This window comes from Peromyscus californicus, unplaced genomic scaffold (genome assembly GCF_007827085.1).
Source record: "Peromyscus californicus insignis strain IS unplaced genomic scaffold, ASM782708v3 Scaffold_12__1_contigs__length_115047231, whole genome shotgun sequence".
NCBI lineage: Eukaryota > Metazoa > Chordata > Mammalia > Rodentia > Cricetidae > Peromyscus > Peromyscus californicus.
Window position 1 is genome coordinate 23,332,198 of NW_026294413.1, and position 21,051 is coordinate 23,353,248.

Below are 21,051 nucleotides of genomic sequence, written 5' to 3' on the forward strand. Positions count from 1 at the left end.
TAGGTGCCCCGTTGGTGGTGCTGTTTGGGGATGTCTCGTTGGTAAAGCCTTGCTATAGGAAGCATGTGACTAGGGGGTGGACTTTGAGATGAAAAGCCTCATGTCCCTTCCAGTTTTCTCCCTGCTTCCTGCGTGAGTTTGAAGATGTGTGCTCTCAGCTTTCTGCTCCTGCTACCATGGCTGCTTACTGCTATGCTTTTCTGTCGTGATGGATTTTTATCCTTCCAGAACGATAAGCCCACATAAACTCCCTTCCTTCTGAGTGGCGTTAGTCACGGTGTTTTATCACGGCAACATGAAGGTAACTAAGACAGAAGTTGGAAAAGAAAGTGGGTTGATGTGAAGGACCTGACCATGTTGTTTTTTTTTTTGGAGGAATGAGGAGGACTTTGAAACTTTGGACTAGGAAGATAGTTGAACTCTGTAAGCAGAGCTGAACAGGCCATTCTAGTATGAACATGGAATGTAGAAGTGCTGAGAACAATGTGGACTATGGAGGTTGTTTTGAGTCTCAGAAGAGATTCGGGGCTTCTTAAACAATGTTGAGACTGTGAAAGATTATGGGGACTTCTGAAATTGCGCCAAATGCATTTCTGCATTATGATATGGCCTCAAGCCTATGGAGGTCAGGGAGTGGAATATGGCGGTTTGAATGAGAAACATTGCCTATAGTCTGGTCATCTGAACAATAAATAAGGGGAGGCTTAGGTCATGGATCCTTGCTGGAGGAAGTATGTAACTGGGGGTGCTCATTGACATTGAAAGCCTCATATCACTTCCAGTTTACCCTCTCTGCTTTGTGCATGTAGTTTAAGATGTGAGCTCTCAGCTTCCTGCTCCTGCTGCTGTGTCTCCCTGCCATGACGGATGCTTATCCCTCTGGAACTGTAACCCTTCTAAGTTGCTTTGGTCATGATGCTTTATCCCAGCAACAGAAAAGTAATTAATACACTATAATATTTGGGCTGGCTGTGTGTAGATTGGGATCAATCAAACCTATCATATGAACCAAGAATTCGGTTATATGATACATTCTGTGTCACTTTTCTCTCCCTTGCTGGAGCCTGTCTGCCTGCCTTCCTTCCTTCCTTCCTTCCTTCCTTCCTTCCTTCCTTCCTTCCTTCCTTCCTTCCTCCCTCCCTCCCTCCTCCCATTCTTTCCTGTCTGAAGTGTCGTGGCAGAATGTTTCAGAAAGAAATGGGGGCATGGGGAGGAAGAATGTATGTCCTAGTAGGTGTAGCCAGGGCAGCAACTTACACAGTCCAGGAGTTGTTCTCCTCTTCCTCCTCCTCCTCCTCCTCCTCCTCTTCCTCTTCCACCCTCCTCATCTTTCTCTTCTTCCTCCTCCTGGTGACAGCAAGTCAGAATGGCTTGTCTCTGTACTCCACCCTGCATGAGGAAAGTTACATCTCCTCTGCCATGCCAGACCAATGGTTTGTTCCACAGGCTATTTCCAGTCTTCTATCTGCCCCTTCCCTCCCGTGTCTTAGCTGGCTTGGGAAAATGCATCTTTCTGTGCTTATCCCAGAGAAAGTAGCAAGGCTTCTGCTTTGGGGGGGTCTACATTTCCCCTTCACTAGCCCAACTGTGAGAGACAGAGAGATCGCCCCTCAGAAGACTCACAGAACTGAAACCCTCTTACCTTTTCTTTCTCCATCTTCTACATTTGGATTTTTTTCTTTACTATCTAGAGCAAGAAAAAAAACGTCCTTTTGGCCTTTGCCAGCCTCTGGCTTTTGAAGCATAAACGCTAAGAATGGACTCTTTTGTTCTTTGCATTCTGCTGCGTCATCCTTTCCCTGAAGCCAGAACATAGGATAACCCAGCTGCCTGGGCTGGGGCAAGGTCACAGGGAGTAGGGGAAACTGATCATATTTCAAAACCCATTCAACCACCAAGGCTTGTGCTAGCCCCAGTCAGAACTCCACTGTGCATTTGGAGACGGCATTCTTTTATTTTCTAAGCTTTATAATTATCCAGTGGGTCTATTTGTTAATCAGAGATTATCTAATTAAGAATTTGGCATATCACCTCTGTGATAGTAAAACTCTCTCATTTCTTAAATTCTAATTAGCTACTTATTCAACTCTTTTACTCATTCAGTACTTATTAACTACCCAGTAATTATCAGCTGCTGCGCTGCTGTGGGAGGGAAATGTGAGATGAATCAAACCCTTCTTTCGGGCTCCTGTCTTTGAGGGACTAAGAATTATACAGCTTGCTAGTAGGCAGCCATGGAAAGGAGGCCTAGGGTAAATAAATGTACCATCAGTTTTAGGATGGCCAACCTCTCTTCTTCCCCTTTCCCTGTCCTCCAAGAAGGAATTGTTCATCAGAACTTTCACATCAGCTGCCAGGATCCTTTGGCAGGAACCAATCAACTTCCCTGTCTTTGTTCACATTACTCAATCCCCCAACAATAGCCCAAGCCAGCCAATTCATGCTCCCAAACTTAGAAGAATCTCCACAATCTGGTTGGGTTTGGCTGCCAGTTCTGGTTCCCTTCAGTTCTGGGAGAGTTTCCTTATGTGCTGTGCTGTATATGTATTTTCATTTACAATAAAATTTGACTTATTGCTGTCTTTCTTGCCTTTTTAATTCTTAAAGGCAGTAGAGAAAATGAATTCATTCCTGGACCTCCAAACGGCACCATCCTGGTGGCATCGATTCATTCATAGTCATTCAGTAATTATGAAAAATGTCATAAGAGCTACATTAGTGGGATACACCAGAAACGGAGCAAAGAGGAGCAGCTACCAGCTGTGACTGGGTAGCTTCAGGAGATATGACTCTCCTATTGGATCTTGAATAATGAAAGGTGTTCAAGTCATGAAGGATGGAAGAGGCTCAGGTTGTGGGGTGATAGGAAGAGAAGGCAGTTGGAGAGGAAGAGGCTGGTAAAGCCTCATCAATGCATGAATATGAAATCATTTATCGTTACTACTTCTAATCTTTTTGGTGTGTATGTTGTGTGTGTATGCACACCGCAGAACACGTTCAGAGGGCAGAAGACAACCGTAGTGTCAGTCGCTGCCTTCTACCTTGTTTGAAACAGGGTCTCTTTGCTGGTTGCCCCGACATCAGGTGTGCTGGCCTACGAGCTTCTGGGAATACGCGTTGTTATTGTGCCTGGCTTTATGTCGGTTGGTTCTGAGAATTTCACTTTCGAAGCAAGTGCTTTATTCAATGTGCCGTCTCTTCAACCCTGTATCTTTATTTTTCAGCAAGAAAGAAAAATGCACGTGTATGTGGACACCAAATGTGCGTGTGTGTGTGTGTGTGTGTGTGTGTGTGTGTGTGTGTGAGAGAGAGAGAGAGAGAGAGAGAGACAGAGAGAGAGAGAGAGACAGAGAGAGAGAGAGAGACACAGAGAGAGACAGAGGCAGAGAGAGAGAAGACAGAGAGACAGGGAGAGTGGGGGAGGAGAGAGAGGAAGATCCTTATGTTTGGGAGGAAGAAACCAGGATAAGAGACTACAACAACCCACACCTTTGTCCTCCTCCACCGACACACTAATTCAGGGCCTTCTGCTTCTCATGTACTAGTTATTTAAGGATTGAGCACTTTACAGCTTTTTAGTAGTATTTGGAGTAGTAGAGGAACATTTTAGCTGTATATGAAATTTACTTCTGGGTTTCACATGGAGAGATTTCTCCAAGATTCACCAGGAGAGAGATGTCTACCAGTTCTTTGGAAATGCTTTCTGTGTGCATATTCTTTGGGTCTTCCTTTGGAGGGGTAGTTGAGGTTGAGAATGGAAGGGCTGGAGGCTAGAGGTGGAGTTCTGCCTCAGCATATAGTAAACGCCATAGGCCTACATATTCTGTGTAATAACTCCTCTATGTTGTAGTTGTATATTGTCTTCAAAATTTAAGTGATAATTATGCAATTTAAGTGCTTTTTATACGTAAAAGATTCTGTATACGTAAAAGTTCTGGAGGTGAAACTGTGATTTTAAGAAACTGTTAGTTTACCATCGAGTTCATGTAAGTACAGAGCCAACTACATCAGTAATTATCAAACAAGTTGTGATAAATGTGTGCTAGTGAGTGCAGTTTATTTGACAAGTCAGGACAGATTAATAAGGAAACAAACACACCCACAATCTCAATGGCTTAAAAGGACAAAAGTTTATTATTTATGTGTGAGGAATCTCTCTTGTCCCTGGCAGATTTTCCAGGACAGCTGTCCACCGAGTGATGGTTCAGCATCCTGGTCTCTGATCATGAGGCACCTCCATATGGTTGCATTGTTTTCACGAGGGCCACTGGAGAGTGAGAGTGGACCAAGTGTCTGTCCACTAATGTACTTCCATCTACATGCTTCTACTTCGGATAGAATCCGAATCACTTCTGTTAACATGTCTCTGTCAAACTAAGTCACGTCACATGACCATATTTAACTTCAGGAAGGCAGAGAGAACTATCTTCCCATGTAGTAATATTTATAAATGTAAGCTAAACACAGAAATAAAGCACAGGCCAAGGGCTCTGGAGCAGGAAGGAACCCTATTTAGCTTGTTATACATTAGAAGACAATATCCCTGTTTTCCTGTCAATTACTGAAAGTTTATTCTCTGTTGCTTGAATTTATTATGCCAGTAGGAACTGGCCGAGTGGGGCTCCAAACGCAATCCTAATCCTCACACCGATTGATTGGGTGGGGTCTATAAGGCTTCTGTAATTGACCCATGTCTTTATTCCTTTCCTTCTCTTTCACAAGCCTCAGATGTACAGCCCAGGGGAAGATCTGTGAGAGAAAGTTTCTGTTGAGGTCTTAGGATGTCTCCGTTTATGTTCTCAGACGTTTTGTTATTCCTTGAAGACTTGGGTTGTATTTTGCACAAAGGTTTTCTAAGTGTTAAAATAAATGACTTTAACCAATAACATCTCTATCTTATCTTAGATGGTCATTAACAAGAGGCCATTTACATGATGGCCCCAGAAGTGTAGCAAATTTGACTATACTGATTTTGCATGAACAGGAAGCAAAATGACCATCGTGGTGGGTAGCTGTCTGAGGCATGCCCTGAAGCACCGTCGTCCCTGGTGAGGCAGCTGTAGCTGTCACACCTGCCTCTGACCTTGAGGTACCTGCGGGCATGGCCACTGGAGACCCTTAGAACTTGGGAAGCACATTCACCCCCTCTCTTGGCTACCTCGTGGTTTTGGATGCTGAGATCTTGGACCAAGCCGTTCAGCATGTGACATAGCTCAGCTTTCCTGGACCCTACGATACATCTCCCGTAGTTGTGAGTTTACCCCCAAATAAATTCCTTTCATCATTCAATAGACTGTGGATTAATCCCATTAGACCATAGGACGTTAGAGAAAGTAAGAACACCATTAAATACAGAATATAAGAGAAACCGATGTTTTCATTTTTTCTTTTAAGCACCTGGACAAAAGTAAGTTTAAAGTTTCCCCTTTTATTTTGTTTTTCTTTTACCAATTCCTTATCATCCAGTAAGGGTATAGAGTATGAGAGTTCTTCCAGGTGATACATTTCTGTAAGCTCAGGACTTGGAAAACTGAGGCAGGAAGATGGAGTGTCCTAAATCAACCTGTACTACACAGGAAGGAGACTTTCTTAAAATAGTAACAACAAACACAGCAGCAATAACAAAACCAGTTTAATTTGCTAAAATGGAAAACACAATTATATTACTACCGTTTTGCTTTACAAATAGAATAACCAAATTATCACTGAAATGCTTTTTGAAATATGTATTCTCATACATAAAAGGGAAGAAATTTACATTAGTTCTGAAGTGGGGATACGTAAAGAAGTTTAACTTCTTTATATTTTAAGAAGTTAGCTTCACTAAGAAATGGGAAGATTCATATCGAACTGTTAAAGTTTAAGGTGAATATTGTAATTAAACTATTTTGTCATAAAATTGTGATTGAAAACACCAGCAGGGCTCGAGAGTAGGAAAAAGGGTGCAGAATATAGTGATGTTCAGATTTTAGACGAAATAAAACCAAGCAAATATTGCTTAAAAAAAAGAAAAATCCCAGCGCCCCACTGAGGGTGGCCCCTCTCCAGGGGGCAGTAGAGTCTCCAGGAGAGGAGAGAGGCCGAGCAGGTCCGGGAAGTGCCCGCGCTAGGCTGGGTACGGCTGCCCCCTGAGGCGAGGTGAGGGGCGGAGGCAGGAGGAAGAAGCTGGGAGGATCTGCGGCTGCAGGCAAAGCTCTCCTCTGGCGGGATTGGAGGCAGGGCAGCAGCCCGGCTTTAAAGTAGCGGCCTGGAAGGAAGGAAGGAAGAAACGAGGGAGGGACGGGAACCCTGGAGGAGGAGCGGCGAGCTGGGCTGCAGAGCCGGCGGCTTGGAGGAGCCGCCCGCGAAAGGCCACGTTTGTTTTTGTTATTTTCCACTGGACTAGTTCTCCGGGACTGAGCGGGCCGCAACCCCGCGCCCCCGACCTTCCAGGTGACAGCCGGTCACCCTGCTAGCAGTCAGCTCCGCCCCGAGTCACCCCTTCCCGCCCACAGCCCCACTCTCCGCCCAGCCTTCCAGTGCCAGCGTTGGGCGAGCACGGCGGCCGCAGCGGGCTGCAGGAGCCGGAGCAGGAGACCCGGGTCGGCGTGGTCCCCGACCTCGAGGACGGGCGGCAGGAGGTCAGGCGGCTCCGCAGGCGCGATCTCCAGGAAGGAGGATGCACGCGTGAGCCTCGGTCTCCTGCTAGTCCACTGCGCTGCAGCCGGAGCCTCCTCGCCGCGCCGGGGAAAGTGTCGCATGGGGCAGGGCCGCTGAAGCGCGGACTTCAAGGGCTGGTGGCACCAAGGCAGGCGCGGGGGCCTGGGGCGACAGTTGGCAGTTTCCGCGGCGCCTGCACAGTGAGAGTTGGGGGCGCGGTGCCCTCGCTAAGGCGCGAGTTATGGAGTCGCCTAGCTGCATTCAGGATGAGCCCTTCCCGCACCCTCTGGAGCCCGAGCCGGGTACCCCAGCGCAGCCAGGTGCCGCCAAGCCCGGTGACAAGCGCTTCCGGCTGTGGTACGTGGGAGGGTCGTGCTTGGATCGCAGGACCACGCTGCCCATGTTACCCTGGCTCATGGCCGAGATCCGCCGGCGCAGCCAGAAGCCCGAGGCGGGCGGCTGCGGGGCACCCGCGGCCCGCGAGGTGCTCCTGGTGCTCAGCGCGCCCTTCCTGCGCTGCGTCCCCGCCCCGGGGGCCGGGGTCGGCGGGGGCGCTGGCTCCGGGACTGTGCAGCCCCACACCGGGGTATTCATCTTCGAGCACAAGGCGCAGCACATCTCGCGCTTCATCCACAACAGCCACGACCTCACCTACTTTGCCTACCTGATCAAGGCGCAGCCGGACGACCCGGAGTCGCAGATGGCTTGCCACGTCTTCAGAGCCACCGACCCTAACCAGGCAAGTCTCAGGCGCCCAGGGCGGGAGCAGAGCCGCGGGGACTGGCGAGGCAGGGACCCCTCTTTTAAGAACTGTCTCCATCTGGCTGCTGGCTCGCGATCCACGTGGCGCGCTCGGGTGCCCCTCTCGCTCCGCTTTTGGGATCTGGGAGTGAGAGGGAAAGCAATTGGTGACGGGGTTAGTTAGCTTAGGGATCCGCTGGCCGGCCTGAGTGGGAGAAAGGAAAGTAAACACGGAGTGGTCCTGTGACCCGGGAGGAGATGGCAAGTCTGCTGAGGACGCAAGGGAAACCGTGGGTCGGAGGAGGAACCTGGGGACTGAAGATGGCTTGCCTGATTTTCACCAAGAAGTGCATGTGTGCAAGTGTGTGTTTATTAGAAGTGTGGGAGATCCACCCACCCCCCGCCCCGCGGTGGTTCTTAGTAGTCCTGGTAGTCCTGCATTTATACCTGTTTGGCCCGCACGTCACTGTCACCAAAGCACCTCCAGGTGTCTGGGCCTGGGAGGTGTGATTTCAGAGCAGTGTTTAGGGTTAGAGTTAAAACTGTCAGATTGTCAGCCAAGTATGATTCTGCGAATTTGAAGTCGGAAGACGTTTGCTGTTGTTTTCACAGCCACTAAGACAATAAGTGCGTATGTGACTTAAAAATCATTGTGATAGAAGAGGCTTCAAATGTCATTTTAAAAAGTTTTTTTTTTTTTTTTTTTTAGAGCTTCTAGCTTAGTGTCCAATATTTCTCCAGCGTTTACTAACTCGAAGTGTTCTGTTGCTAAACGAAACCTTGACTTCCTTAATAAACAGATGTAGTTCTAGCCAACACAGTGATTCGCCGAAGGGGAATATCAGATATTTACATTATGATTTATAACAGTAGCAAAATTGCAGTTACGAAGTAGCAATGAAATAATTTTGTGGTTGGGGGTCAGCACAACATGAAGAACTGTATTAAAGGGTTGCAGCGTTAGGAAGGTTGAGAACCACTGTTCTAACAGGAGGAAACTTCAGCATAATGACTGACTGTGTCTTGGGAAACAGGCTTGGAAGTGTGGAAAGAAGAGTATGTGCCTGTGCGTGGGTGTGTCTGTATGCTTTTCAACATTTTTTTGTGCTTTTTTTTTTTTAAAATTGTGTTTTCAAAGTGACTTAGGTTTTTAGGGAAATCACTGTTGACTAAATATAAATAAATAAAGTCTCAGGTTCTACACGTGGTATCCTTTTGGCAGCTGGGAGATTAAGAATAGATGAGAAAAACACCCTATATCAAGTCCTTATTTTATTCTTATTCCATAATTGAACTTTAAAGTTATTGTTTGGTGATAGCATTCCACAAATGTCCTGTAATACAACTGAAGTAAAAGACAATTGTCTTCAGTTTCTTCTTCACAATCCAAAAGAGAAAAGCATCTTTTTATTTTTATTATTTTAAGTTTATTTACTTATTTATTTGTGTGTGCACAAACATGTCCTTGAAGAGGCCAGAAGAAGGATTTGGATTCCCCTGAGGAACTATAGTTCCAGGTGGTTGTGTGGGTGCTGGGAACAAATCTCTGGTCCCTAAGGGAGAACAGGAAGTGCTTTTGACTGCTGGCACTCATGCCAGCCCCCAAGGGACAAAACCCTAAACAGCCAGAAAGGCCAATGTGAAGAGGGCAATTAAGCTTTTTTTTTCAAAATAATTTCTTTAGTTTTGAGATTATAATTACATCATTTCCCACTTCCCGTTCCTCCCTTCAAGTTCTCACATATACCCTTCTCTTCTCTCTTTCAAATTCATGGCCTCTTGTTTTCATTGTTGGTTTTTGCATGTGTGTGTGTGTGTATATGTGTGTATGTGTGTGTATATATATGTGTGTGTATGTATGTGTGTGTATATGTGTGTGTATGTGTGTGTATATATGTGTGTGTGTATATGTGTGTGTATGTGTGTGTATATGTGTGTATGTGTGTGTATATATATGTGTGTGTGTATATGTGTGTATGTGTGTGTATATATGTGTGTGTATGTGTGTATGTATGTGTGTGTATATATGTGTGTGTATATGTGTGTATATATGTGTGTGTATGTGTGTGTATGTGTGTGTGTATGTGTGTGTGTATGTGTGTATGTATGTGTGTGTATGTATGTGTGTATATATGTGTGTGTATATGTGTGTGTATGTGTGTGTATATATGTGTGTGTGCATGTGTGTGTGTATGTGTGTGTGTATGTGTGTGTGTATGTGTGTATGTATGTGTGTGTATGTATGTGTATATGTGTGTGTGTATGTGTGTATGTATGTGTGTGTATGTGTGTGTATGTGTGTGTGTATGTGTGTATGTATGTGTGTATGTGTGTGTATATATGTGTGTGTCTATGTGTGTGTGTATGTGTGTGTGTATGTGTGTGTGTTTTGTGTGTTGTGTGTGTGAAACACAACCTGCTCAGTCCGTGTAGTGTTACTAGCATGTGTGTTTCCAGGGCTGACCATTTGGTACTGGCTAACCAACTGATGCGCTCTTCCCTGGGAAGACCATTTCTTGCCCTCTCAGTGTTCCTTAGCTGCCTGCAGTTCTCTGTGTAGGCTTGAGGCCTCCTGGTGGCAATTTTAATTTGTGTTCACTGTTATGCTTGCAACAGAATACTTCATTACAAATGACTTGAAGTTTTCTAGCATGGTTGGCCAGTGAGGTTCAGTTCATGCTTATTTATTTAAAACTCATTTCACAAATGAAATTGGAAAGTTTCCTGAGATTATCACTATCGTTATTGTATTCTAATACAATGTTCTGGCTCTGGAAATAAGGAAGAATCCATTACAGTTTCCAGGCCTTTAAGAGACTTTTGGAAGCCAGCCATGGTGGAACACACCTTTAATCCCAGCACTCAGGAGGCAGAAGCAGGGGGACTTCTGAGTTCGAGACCAGCCTCGCCTACGGAGTTCCAGGACAGCTAGGGCTGTTTACATAGAGAAACTCTGTCTCAAAAAACCAGAGGGGGAGGGAGAGGGTGTGTGTCGGGGGTGGGGTGGGGTGGGGTGGGGTGGGGGGAATGAGTTTCTGACTCACTTTTGATGACCCTGGCTGGTTTATGTTAGTATTTTCCCCTGTGGATCTGGTCTGTCCCATCTGGACACAAGGCTTTGTAGTCGATTACACACATCCTTGGATTTGCCTCCACCATATATTTAAATGTTAAGGGCTGGATGTGCTGTTACTTTACAAATAAAATGCTTAGGCTAACTCCCCCACCCCACCTCGCCTTTATTTCAGAGAAGACAGTGAAAGCCACACGGCTTTTTGATAAAAGAAAAAAAATCTTTTTTGTTTATTATAATTTCCCAGAAGAGTCCTAGGTTTACTATGTGGATTCTTTTTTTGTTTTTTGTTTTTGTTTTTCGAGACAGTGGTTTCTCTGTGTAGCTTTGCGCCTTCCCTGGCACTCACTCTGTAGTCCAGGCTGGCCTCAAACTCACAGAGATCCACCTGACTCTGCCTCCCGAGTGCTAGGATTAAAGGCATGCATCACCACCGCCCGGCCATGTGTGGATTCTTTAAAACAATTTTTTTTTTTTTTTGAGACAGGGTTTCTCTGTGTAGTTTTGGTGCCTGTCCTGGATCTCACCCTGTAGACCAGGCTGGCTTTGAACTCACAGAGATCCACCTGGCTTTGCCTCCTGAGTGCTGGGATTAAAGGTGTGCACTACCACCACCTAGTCTTCCTACCCACTCTTCCAAGGTGTTCTTGGAGCTTTAGGGGCAGGAGTTGGGTTGTAGATGTCGCTGTTGGGGCTGGGTTCCCCACAACCAGTTGTGCTCTGCATTTTGAGCAGTTGTGGTTTTCTGTAGCAGTCTCTGTCTTCTGCAAAGGGACACGTCTTTGATGACAGGTAAGAGCCACAGCACAAGGAGAAGTTTTAGAATGCGGTTAGGAATGTGCTTGTCCGATAAAGTGGTTATTGATCCAGTAGGTTCCCCTCTAAGAACCATGGCCTTACTCCCCCTGGGTAGTTGGCTCGGGATGCTTTCACTCCTGAGTGAGTCTTAAACTCAATTAGACAGCTGTTGGTTACCACCCAGATCCACCACTATTGCACCTTCAAAGATGTCTTACCTTGCGGGTCGTGGTTGTGGTTCGTGTGTGTAGGGTATCTGGGTAGGGTAATTCATTGCTTCCCTCCTCGGGCGGCTTGCATAGCACCTTCTGATATTAGAAAAGATAGACTGCACAGGGGAGGGAGCAAATTCCTGTCAGAGGATCTTTATTTGAAGGGCCAGATGTGGTCTCTATGGTAGTCTCATCTCTGCTAAGAATTAGTAGTTCTAAGCTCCAGTGCCCCAGAAGAGTGCTGAGTGAGGACTGCGAGGGAGCTGAACAGGGGGTGTCCCTTCTCAGCGTGTTACTCGGAGGTATCTGGAAATGACAGGAATGGATGCAAGCTCAGTGTGAAACTTCTGATTCCACAAGAAAGAGCTGAAATGGGATAGATATCTATCTCCTCACATTTTACAGCATTGGCAAACATTTTAAACACTTAGGAACCGTCTTTGGGTCAAGCAGTACACTGGAAGTTTGGTTTCAGATCTCTCCCAGTTTCCACCAAGTGTAAATATTTGGGAACTTGTCGAATTCAGTCATTGACACTGTTTGCCACATTTCCTTGTGAGCACCTGAGTTGATGCATATGACTCTTCACGTGGGCAGTGTGGGGACAACTGACTTCGCAGTGTTTATAGTGAACGTGCTCCAAAGCATGGCGGACTTGAGCCAGACATGCTGGCATTCAACAGTTTTATCAGCCACGAGTTTGCTTCATACGAAGTAGGGTTTGGGAGGTCCTGGGTGCCTCTGAAGGGGAAAGATGACCTGCTGTTTGCCTTGTCCCAAGTTCTTTCTTTGAAGTGGAGACTTAAACCCCTTGTTAAGGGAGGCTGCTGTTGCCTGCATTCCTTGAGCAAGTCTGCATGGCAGCAGTGCGTGTGCAAACGTCTCTGGTAGGCGTGCCTTGCTTTGTCTCACAAGCCTGGCTGTTTTCTGATGTGGACCTGCCTGGAGGATGACCATACACTTTATCGATCTGGGATAGTTTTTATTGTGAACGAGGGCTCCACCAGCAAATTACCCAAGTATAATAAGTTATACACCTGGCTTGGGTAGGTAGGGCTGACTGGGTTTCACATCCATACCAGCAAACGATAGAGTTTGTATTCACGTTGGGCCACCGATGTGGAGGCTTGTCTAACCGAAAGGCTAATGTTCAACAGAAGATCCTCTCACATATCTTTTCTGAGGGTGGCTCTCCATGTGATCTCAGAGATGGGAGTGCCAAGCTGATAGCTTGGGTCTGTTGTGGGGAGTTCCCATGGTGATAGGCCCTCTGGGTTCACACCTCTTCCTGAGTTAGAGTTAAGGATGTGTGTCAGGAGAAGCACTCAGCTGGAAAGGCTTGGTGTGCACAGGCCTTTCAGGTGCAAAGAGAGGTGAAGAGGAGGTTAAGTGTGTGTCCCGTGTGTCCAGTGGTCCCCATCTGTGCAAGCCTGTGAAGTGTGATGTGGAAGGAGTGTCAGCTTTAGTGCATTTCAGCTCAACCTGGTACTTGAACCAGAAAAGGACCTACTGGAGGAAACTCTTTACAAATTCCATTGGCATGAATTGGGTTATGGGATACCTGACCCTTACAAGCTGGGATAGGTCACTAAATCAGCAAATGCTTAATTTACTTCCTTTAAAAAAGGGATTGTATGTGTATAACATTACCTCAGTTTCTCCATTCAAAAGGAGGTTTGGGGCTGGGCATGTGGTTCAGTTGGTAGAATACTTACTTAGCATGCATGAAGCCCTGAGCTCATTCCCAGAACCATGAAGACAGTGTAGTGACACAAACCCATCAGGTTTTAGCACTTGGGATGTGGAGACAGGATCAGAAGTTCAAGGTTATCCTCAGCTACAAATCGAATTCAAGGCCAGCCTTGGACTATATGAGACTTGCCTCAAAAAAAAAAAAAGTTTTAATGTTATATACATTTAAATAATTAAAGCAGTCAATGTTTGTAAGAATTAGAGACTGTAGATGCTGGGGCTGAAGAGATGGCTAAGTGGTTAAGAGTATGGACTGCTGGGCCAGGCATAGTGGTATGTAACTTTAATCTCAGCACTCGCGAGGCAAAGGAATGTGGCCTTCTGTGAGTTCGAGGCCAGTTTGGTCTACATAGTGAGTTCTAGGACAGCCAGAGCTACATGGTGAGACCTTGTCTGGAAAAAATTAAAAAGCATGTACTGCTCCTGATAAGGGCCCGTGTTCCAGTCCCACCCTACCCTAGGTGGCTCACAACAGCCTGTAACTCTAGCTATGGGGAAGGAACCTAAAACTTTCTTCTGACATATGCCAGCACCTGTGATCACATGACATACCATCCCCCTTCCACATATGTAATTAAAATAATTTTTTTTTTTCCGAGACAGGGTTTCTCTGTGTAGCTTTGCGCCTTTCCTGGAACTCACTCTGTAGCCCAGGCTGGCCTCGAACTCACAAAGATCAGCCTGCCTCTGCCTCCCGAGTGCTGGGATTAAAGGCGTGCACCACCACCGCCTGACAAAAATAAAAATATTTTAATGTAGTTTTTATTTCATGTGTGTGGATGTTTTGCCTGCATGTATGTGTGTCGCTTACATGTCTAGTGCTTACAGAGGCCAGAAGAGGCCCTTGGGACCCCTGGAACAGGAGTCACACATGGTTTTGAGCCTCCGTGTAGATAATGGGAAATGAAACTGGGCCTTCTGCCAGAGCAGCCAATGCTCTTAACTGTTGAGCAATATCTTCAGCTCCAAATCAAAGATTTTTAAAAGTTAATTTAAATTTTTTTGAGACATGGTTTTACTATGTAGCTCTGGTTTGCCTGGAACTCTTTGTGCAGACGGGACAGGCTTCAAACTCAGAGATCCCCCTGCCTCTGTCTCCTGAAAGCTAGGATTATAGGTGTGCACCACTAGGCCTGGCTTCTTTAAAATGTTTTTACAAAGAGAGTAAAGCTTTGAGCACTTCATTGTGACTAATGACATGCTTACATTTCCTTAAAAATATTATTATTATTATTATTATTATTATTATTATTTTGGTTTTTCGAGACAGGGTTTCTCTGTGTAGCTTTGGAGCCTGTCCTGGAACTCACCCTGTAGCCCAGGCTGGCCTCGAACTCACAGAGATCCGCCTGCCTTTGCCTCCCGAGTGCTGGGATTCAACGTGTGCGCCGCCACCGCCTGGCTAAAAAAAAGATTTTATTAGCTGTATGTTGTGGTACAAACCTTTAATCCTAGCACTCAGGAGGTAGAGGCAGGTAGATCTCTGTGCGTTCAAGGCCAGTCTATTCTTCATAGTGAGTTTCAGGACTGCCAGGGCTATGTGGAGACCCTATGTTAAAAGAAAAAATATTATTTTATTATTAGTGTGGTTTTTTGTGTGTGTGGTGTGTGTGTGTGTGTGTGTGTCTGGTCTTCAGATTTGCTTAGCCAGTTTTTTTTAACCCACTGAACCAGCTCACCAAGCCTCATATTTCATAATTATAGAGTGATCATTTAAGACATATCATAGGAGTTATACTTTTTATTGGTTATGTTTAAGTATATATTTCTTGAACTTTGCAAGAATGACTTAAAGAAGTTTTGCAAATTATGTTCTTAGAACTAAGAAAAATAATTTAATTTTAATTCCTTTTCGGTCTTTCTTCATAGAATCTGCCGCTTTGCTTTTTTTCTTAAAAATCTTAAAAATGTTATCTGGGGTTTACTCACGGAACCTGATTTTAAGTTCACTTGTCAGTATATTTCAACAGGGTCCTTCTCAAGTCTCTGTAGTTGCTGGGAATATACTAGATAGAGAAGTGCAGAAATATAACCTGGAAGTTTTCACTGCTTTCCTTTCTCTGTTCTCTATAACTGGTTCTTTCTCTCTCTCTCCCTCTCCCTCTCTCTCTCTTCCTCTTCCTTTCCCTCTCCCTCCTTCTCCCTCTCCCTCTCCCTGTCTCCCTCTGTGTATGTGTGTGTGTGTGTGCTCTTGTGCATGCGCTGGGGATTGAACTCAGTCCCTGATTCTTACTAGGCAATCTCTCTACCATTGAGCTGCATCCTCAAGCAGCTCTTGTTTGCTGTAAGCACTTTCTGTCTCCTCCTTGTGCTGGCTAGGTTTTTTTTTTTTTTTTTTTTTTTTTTTTTTTTTTTTTTTTTTGTCAGCTTGACACCATATAGAGTCATTTAAGAGAAGAGAATCTCAATTGAGAAAATGCCACCATAATATCGTGCTGTAGGCAAGCCTGTAGGTCATTTTCTGACTTAATGACAGATGGGGGTGGGCCTAACCCTTATGGGTGGGGCCATCCCTGGGCTGGTGCCATCCCTGGGCTGGTGGTCCTGGGTTCTATAAGCAAGCAATGGGGAGCAAACCCAGTAATCAACACCCTTCCATGGCCTCTGCATCAACTCCTGCCTCCAGATTCCTGTCCTGTTTGGAGTTCCTGTCCTGACTTCCTCCAATGATGGACAGTGATATGGATGTGTAAGTCAAATAAACCCTTTCCTCCCAATTTGTTTTTGATCATGGTCTTTTATCACAGCAATAGTAACCCCAACTAGTACACTTCTCCTGCTGGCCTGCGGTGGATATTAACTTGGCTTAACTCCATCAAAGAAGTGCCATATCTGGAGGAAAGACAAACATCTGTGCACAGAACTTCTCACACCAGCCTTATGATTGGGACCTGTAACACGACAGCTTCAGTACCAGCCTCACGACTGGAACACACAGGCTGCCCAGCTGGAACATATGTCTGCATCATCTAGGGGGATACTAAACACATCTCCCCATTCAGTGTCTCATTCTCTTCCTGCTGATGCCCAGACTGCAGGATTGGGAGCTGTAGATCTAAAACCATGTTCATGTGGTTTGCTGTATGGCCATTTCCTTACTCCTGCTTACTTTCAGGGTCTTTCCCGGAGGTGAAAATAAATTTAAGGTAAGATGAGGAGTAACATCTGATTACAGAGGATTTGACAGGGACTTAATCTTCCATCTTAGTGGCTCCTTCCCTCGCCAGTCATTTTAGGTCCATGGGTGTGCTGAATGGAAAAGTTTGTGTTCACCTCTAGGTTGTGGAGGTGAACAGTTTTCATATTTTTTTGGGGGTCGGGGGGAAGCTCAGGTGACATGAGGGGTATATTCCAGTGTCAAATTATGAGATTCTGTACAAAAACTAAGACATTACTTGTTTGTATCCTGATAAATAATCGCATTCAGCATGACAAACTTCATTCAAATTCTGTTTTTTTTTCCTCCACCGTGGAATGAGTGAATTAGTTGCATGGTGAGGAAACTGGTAACTTCAGTGATTTTTTTCCCTTTAGATTATCTAGTGGGTTATTTGTATCTGAAACACAAGATACAAGTAGGAAGCATATCAGCTTGTTTTATGGACCAGTTATGAGGAAAATCAGGCAGGAGAAACAGAGTTGTGCAATTTGATAAGATGACGGACAGTCTGGAAAATTGTTGCAAATATTATGCTTATTCCTTTTCTTTACCCATGTACTCTTCCTTTCCCTCTATTTTAAGGTGATTATCTTATTAAAAAAATTGGGTTGGGCTTGAGACATGGGCCCAGTGGTTAAGAGCATACACTGCTCTTCTAGAGAGCCAGAGTTCAATTCCCAATACCCACATTAAGCAGCTCCAACTACCTGTAATTCTCATCTCAAAGGAGTCAACACTCCTGGCTTCTATCTGAATTCATGTGCATATGTATATATATATCCCTGCATAGACATATAATTAAAGACAATATCGATAAAATTTAAAAATGAAAAAATTCAGGTGATTTCTTTAGAGTCCCATTTCATTAAGGTCCATGTACTCCATTGTAAAATGAGTGACAGGTCAGTTAGGATGCATTTTTCTTCTCGGAGACAGGGCTTCTCTGTGTAGTCCTGGCTATCCTGAAACTCATTCTGTAGACCAGGCTGACAATGAACTCATAGAGATCAGCCTGCCTCTGCATCCTGAGTGCTGGGATTAAAGGCATGCACCACCACCTCATGGTTAAGTTAGGATGCATTCAATAGTATGTTCAGCATACTTTGCTAGGAATATGGCATGTATAAAGTATTAATACAAGTTTGATAGCTGATTGACCTTGCGAACTAAAGATGCCCCTGGCTCATTACCTCAGGTTTCTAGTGTCGTATGCATGTCATGCAGGCATATGAGTCACCTGTATCGACCTTGAAGTTATTTCCTTAAAATAAATGATGGGCAGGGGATGCCTCAGTGAGTAAAGTGCTTGTTGAGAAGGCAGGAAGACCTGAGTTCAAATCCTGCACATCCACATGGTACCTGTGGTGTTTGAAAGAAAATAGCCCCCAAAGGGAGTAGGACTATTAGGAGGTGTGGCCTTGTTGGAGTAGGTGTGGCCCTGTTGGAGGAAGTGTGTTAATATGGGGTAGTCTGTGAGGTCTCCTATGCTCAAGCTACTCCCAGTGAGACAGTCCACTTCCTGTTGCTTGCAAGATGGAGAAATCTCAGCTGCCTCTCTAGCACCATGTCTGACCAGAAGGTGCCATGTCCCACCATGATAATAATGGGCTAAACATCTGAGACTGTAAGCCACCACCTCAGTTAAATGTTTTCCTTTCTAAGAGTTGCATGGTCATGGAGTCTCTTCACAGCAATAGAAACTCTAAGACAGTATCTGAGCATGGTGAATGGGTCTAGGGGCCTAGGGAGGCAGAGATAGGCAGATCCTAGAAGGCCTAGGTGTCCAGCCAGTCTAGCTGAAATCACCAACTGCCCCCCAAACAAACAAACAAACAACAACAACAACAATAAGATAAGGTAGAAAACAATAATGAATTGCCATCTGGATTCCACCTCCACAAACAAGGGCAAGCTCATCTGCACACACACACACACACACACACACACACACACACACACACACACACATGCATACACACACACACACAAACATACACAGAGTGAACAGTTATTGGACTCTTGATGATGTTCTTAGATATGCATTTTAATATGTCACTGTAACTGTGTGAACTATTTATCAGTATTTTCTCCACAGATGGGAAACTGAGGTATAGAAAGGTAAATTCTTTTCCAAAGGTCTGCAGACATGTATTGCTGGAAGCCGACTGCACTCCAGGCCATCTCCTCTGGCTCTTTTTGAAAATGCTGCTCTAGAATGCACCCAGAAGTTAGTTTTTACTCTATGTTCTTGCTTTTTCTCACTTATCTTACAATTTTCTCAGTTAGATGTGCTCACTAAATTTGTAAAAACATTTATTCAACATAAATATTTTTACGAGTGTAATGAGCACACTATTATTTATTTAAGCACTTTAATATTTATGCTTGGGTGTATTTATGTCAATATATACTTACATGTTTTTGAAGAGATGGTGCTCCTCTACAATGTCCAATATAGGTTTTGAACTCCTGGGCTCGAGTGACTCTCCTGTCTTAGCTTCCTGAGTAGCTGCTACATAGGTGTGCACCACTGTGCCTGGCTGTATTTTTCTGCTAATGGGAATTCAGACATCTGTGTGACTTAGGTTGATCATTTTATGGTGGTGGGGACTGAACAGAGGGCTTTGTGCATGCTAGGTAAGTGCTCTACCACTGAGCTGTGCCCAGCTCTTATGGTATAGGAGTTGAACTCTGATGTGTCTCTTATTTAGTTTTTAAGGCTAGATCACAAGACAGTTTGTAACCTTTTTAACATTACTTTAGGAAAGAAAAACATTAGGATATGTATTTAAGAATAGCTAAAACAAAGCCTCTGGATACTTTTTAATTGAATCATAATGTTTACCATATAAATATGAACTATTTAAAACCATAAATGAGCCAGTCATGTTAGCTCACATATTTAATCCAGCACTTGGAGTGAGGCAGGAGGATTGTGGCATGTTTGATGCCAACCTGGGCTGCATGGTGAGTTCTAGGTCAGCCTGGGCTGCTGAGTTTACCTAACTGAAAATGATGGCCTTCCTCCTCGGCTCTTTGGACATTGGTTCTTCCCAGATGTACTCTTTAGGATGTGAGTTGGAACACCTCATCACTCTGTTGGATATCCCGAGTCCTAACCCTGCTGCTTCTGTTCAGTGCCTGCTTCCTGCTCTTCGTGTCCTGCCTACTGTAGTTGGATTGGATTTCTTTCTAGTTGTGGATGCTGTTGGTCTTCTTTCATCTAAGAGAATATCCTCTATGTAGTCCTTAGCTAGCTCCTTCCAGAGGGGTAACCGTTTGGGTAGAGATGTCTTTTAAATTTTATATGTATGGGTGATTTACCTGAATATACGTCTGTGTGCCACATGTGCAGTACCTGCGGTGGCCAGAAGAGGGCATTGGATTCCTAGCACTGGAGTTACAGATGGTTGTGAGCAGCCATGTTGGTGCTAGGAATCAAACCTGGGTCCTCTGGAAGAGCAGTCAGTGTTCTTAACCGTTGAGCTGTCTGTCTAGTCCATGTATAGAGGCTTTTATTTGTTTTGGGACAGGTTTATATGTTTCTCTACATAGCCCTGGCTATCCTGGAACCTATTATGTAGACCAGGCTGGCCTCAAACTCACAGAGATCCTCTTGCCTTTGTCTCCAGAGTGTTGGGATTAAAGGCATATGCCACTGGCTCAATCTGTGCCTGGCTGGCTGGAGATTTTATTTTGGCTTTTTTTTTTTATAGTGGTGGTGGTGGTGAGCTTGAACACCTGTTTAACTTCTCACAACTCTTGTCTGAGTTGTGTCAGGATACAGGGTCAGATCTTTCTCTAGTTTCTAGGAGTAATTGGAAAATAGTAAGCAAAGGTGGCAAAATCTTCTATATGTGAACACTGTCTCTTATGTTTTAGCAGCCACCAAAAAGCCTAACCTTTTTAGAGTGAAATTAGTCTTTTAGAGTAAGGGCATTTGACAAATTTAATTGCTTTCTGTTGAGAAAATGAAATGCATTATTAGTTATAGAAATAAAAATTATCAACAAAGTTTATATTTGATTAGGAAATTTGGAAAATAATTGACATATACTGGTTCTGTTGGAAACTATGGTACAGATATAAATTTGTAATTGTTAATTTTAATAAACAGAATATAAACATGACAAAATTAGATGCAACCTTGTCTTGTTTTGAGACTGGGTATCTATCATGTAGCCTAAACTGACTTCTCTCTCACTTTTAACTCTTGAGCTTCCTGCTTCTATCTCCCAAGTGCTGGGATTATAGGTGTGAGCCACCTCCCAAGTACTGGGATTATAGGTGTGAGCCGCCAGTGGGGATTGAACCCAGGGCTTCAAGCATGCCAGGCAAGTTCTCTACCAACTGAGTTACACCCCCCAGTTCTTAAACCCACCTTAATCTGGGGAAGCATTTATGACAGAAGTCTAAACTTGTTATCCTTCTGTCTCTTTACAGAAAAAGTTTGCTGACTTTTGCTCTTGGACAAGCTTGTAAAAGAGTAGGCATTTAAAAATCCCTATCTTATAGATGTGAAAACTTAGACTCAAATGCTTGTGCACATGGTGACTTGAGGTTGACATCCAGTGTCTTCTTCAATCATCCTCCACTTTATTTTCTTTAAATGTATTTATTTTGTTTTTTATTTTTTGCATGCATGAGTGTTTTGCTTGAATGTGTGTATATGTACT

At 44.4% G+C, this 21,051-nt stretch overlaps 1 protein-coding gene and 1 long non-coding RNA gene across 7 annotated transcripts in view; one reads left to right on the plus strand and one right to left on the minus strand.

Annotated features, from left to right (window-relative positions):
• Positions 1-5,617: 5,617 nt before the first annotated feature.
• LOC128107088 (uncharacterized) lies at positions 5,618-7,916 on the minus strand. The gene is made up of 2 exons (XR_008216950.1): positions 7,304-7,916; positions 5,618-6,832 (listed from the first exon to the last, which is right to left on the minus strand). It is a non-coding gene; the product is annotated as an uncharacterized LOC128107088 (long non-coding RNA).
• The window catches only part of Tbc1d4 (TBC1 domain family member 4), a 159,659-nt gene continuing 145,433 nt past the window's right edge, over positions 6,826-21,051 (plus strand). For all 6 annotated transcript variants that reach the window (XM_052732574.1, XM_052732575.1, XM_052732576.1 and 3 more), the window contains exon 1: positions 6,826-7,378. In XM_052732574.1, the coding sequence (XP_052588534.1) occupies positions 6,881-7,378 (498 nt within the window). In that variant the 5' untranslated portion in view covers positions 6,826-6,880. The remainder of the gene's footprint in view (positions 7,379-21,051) is intronic.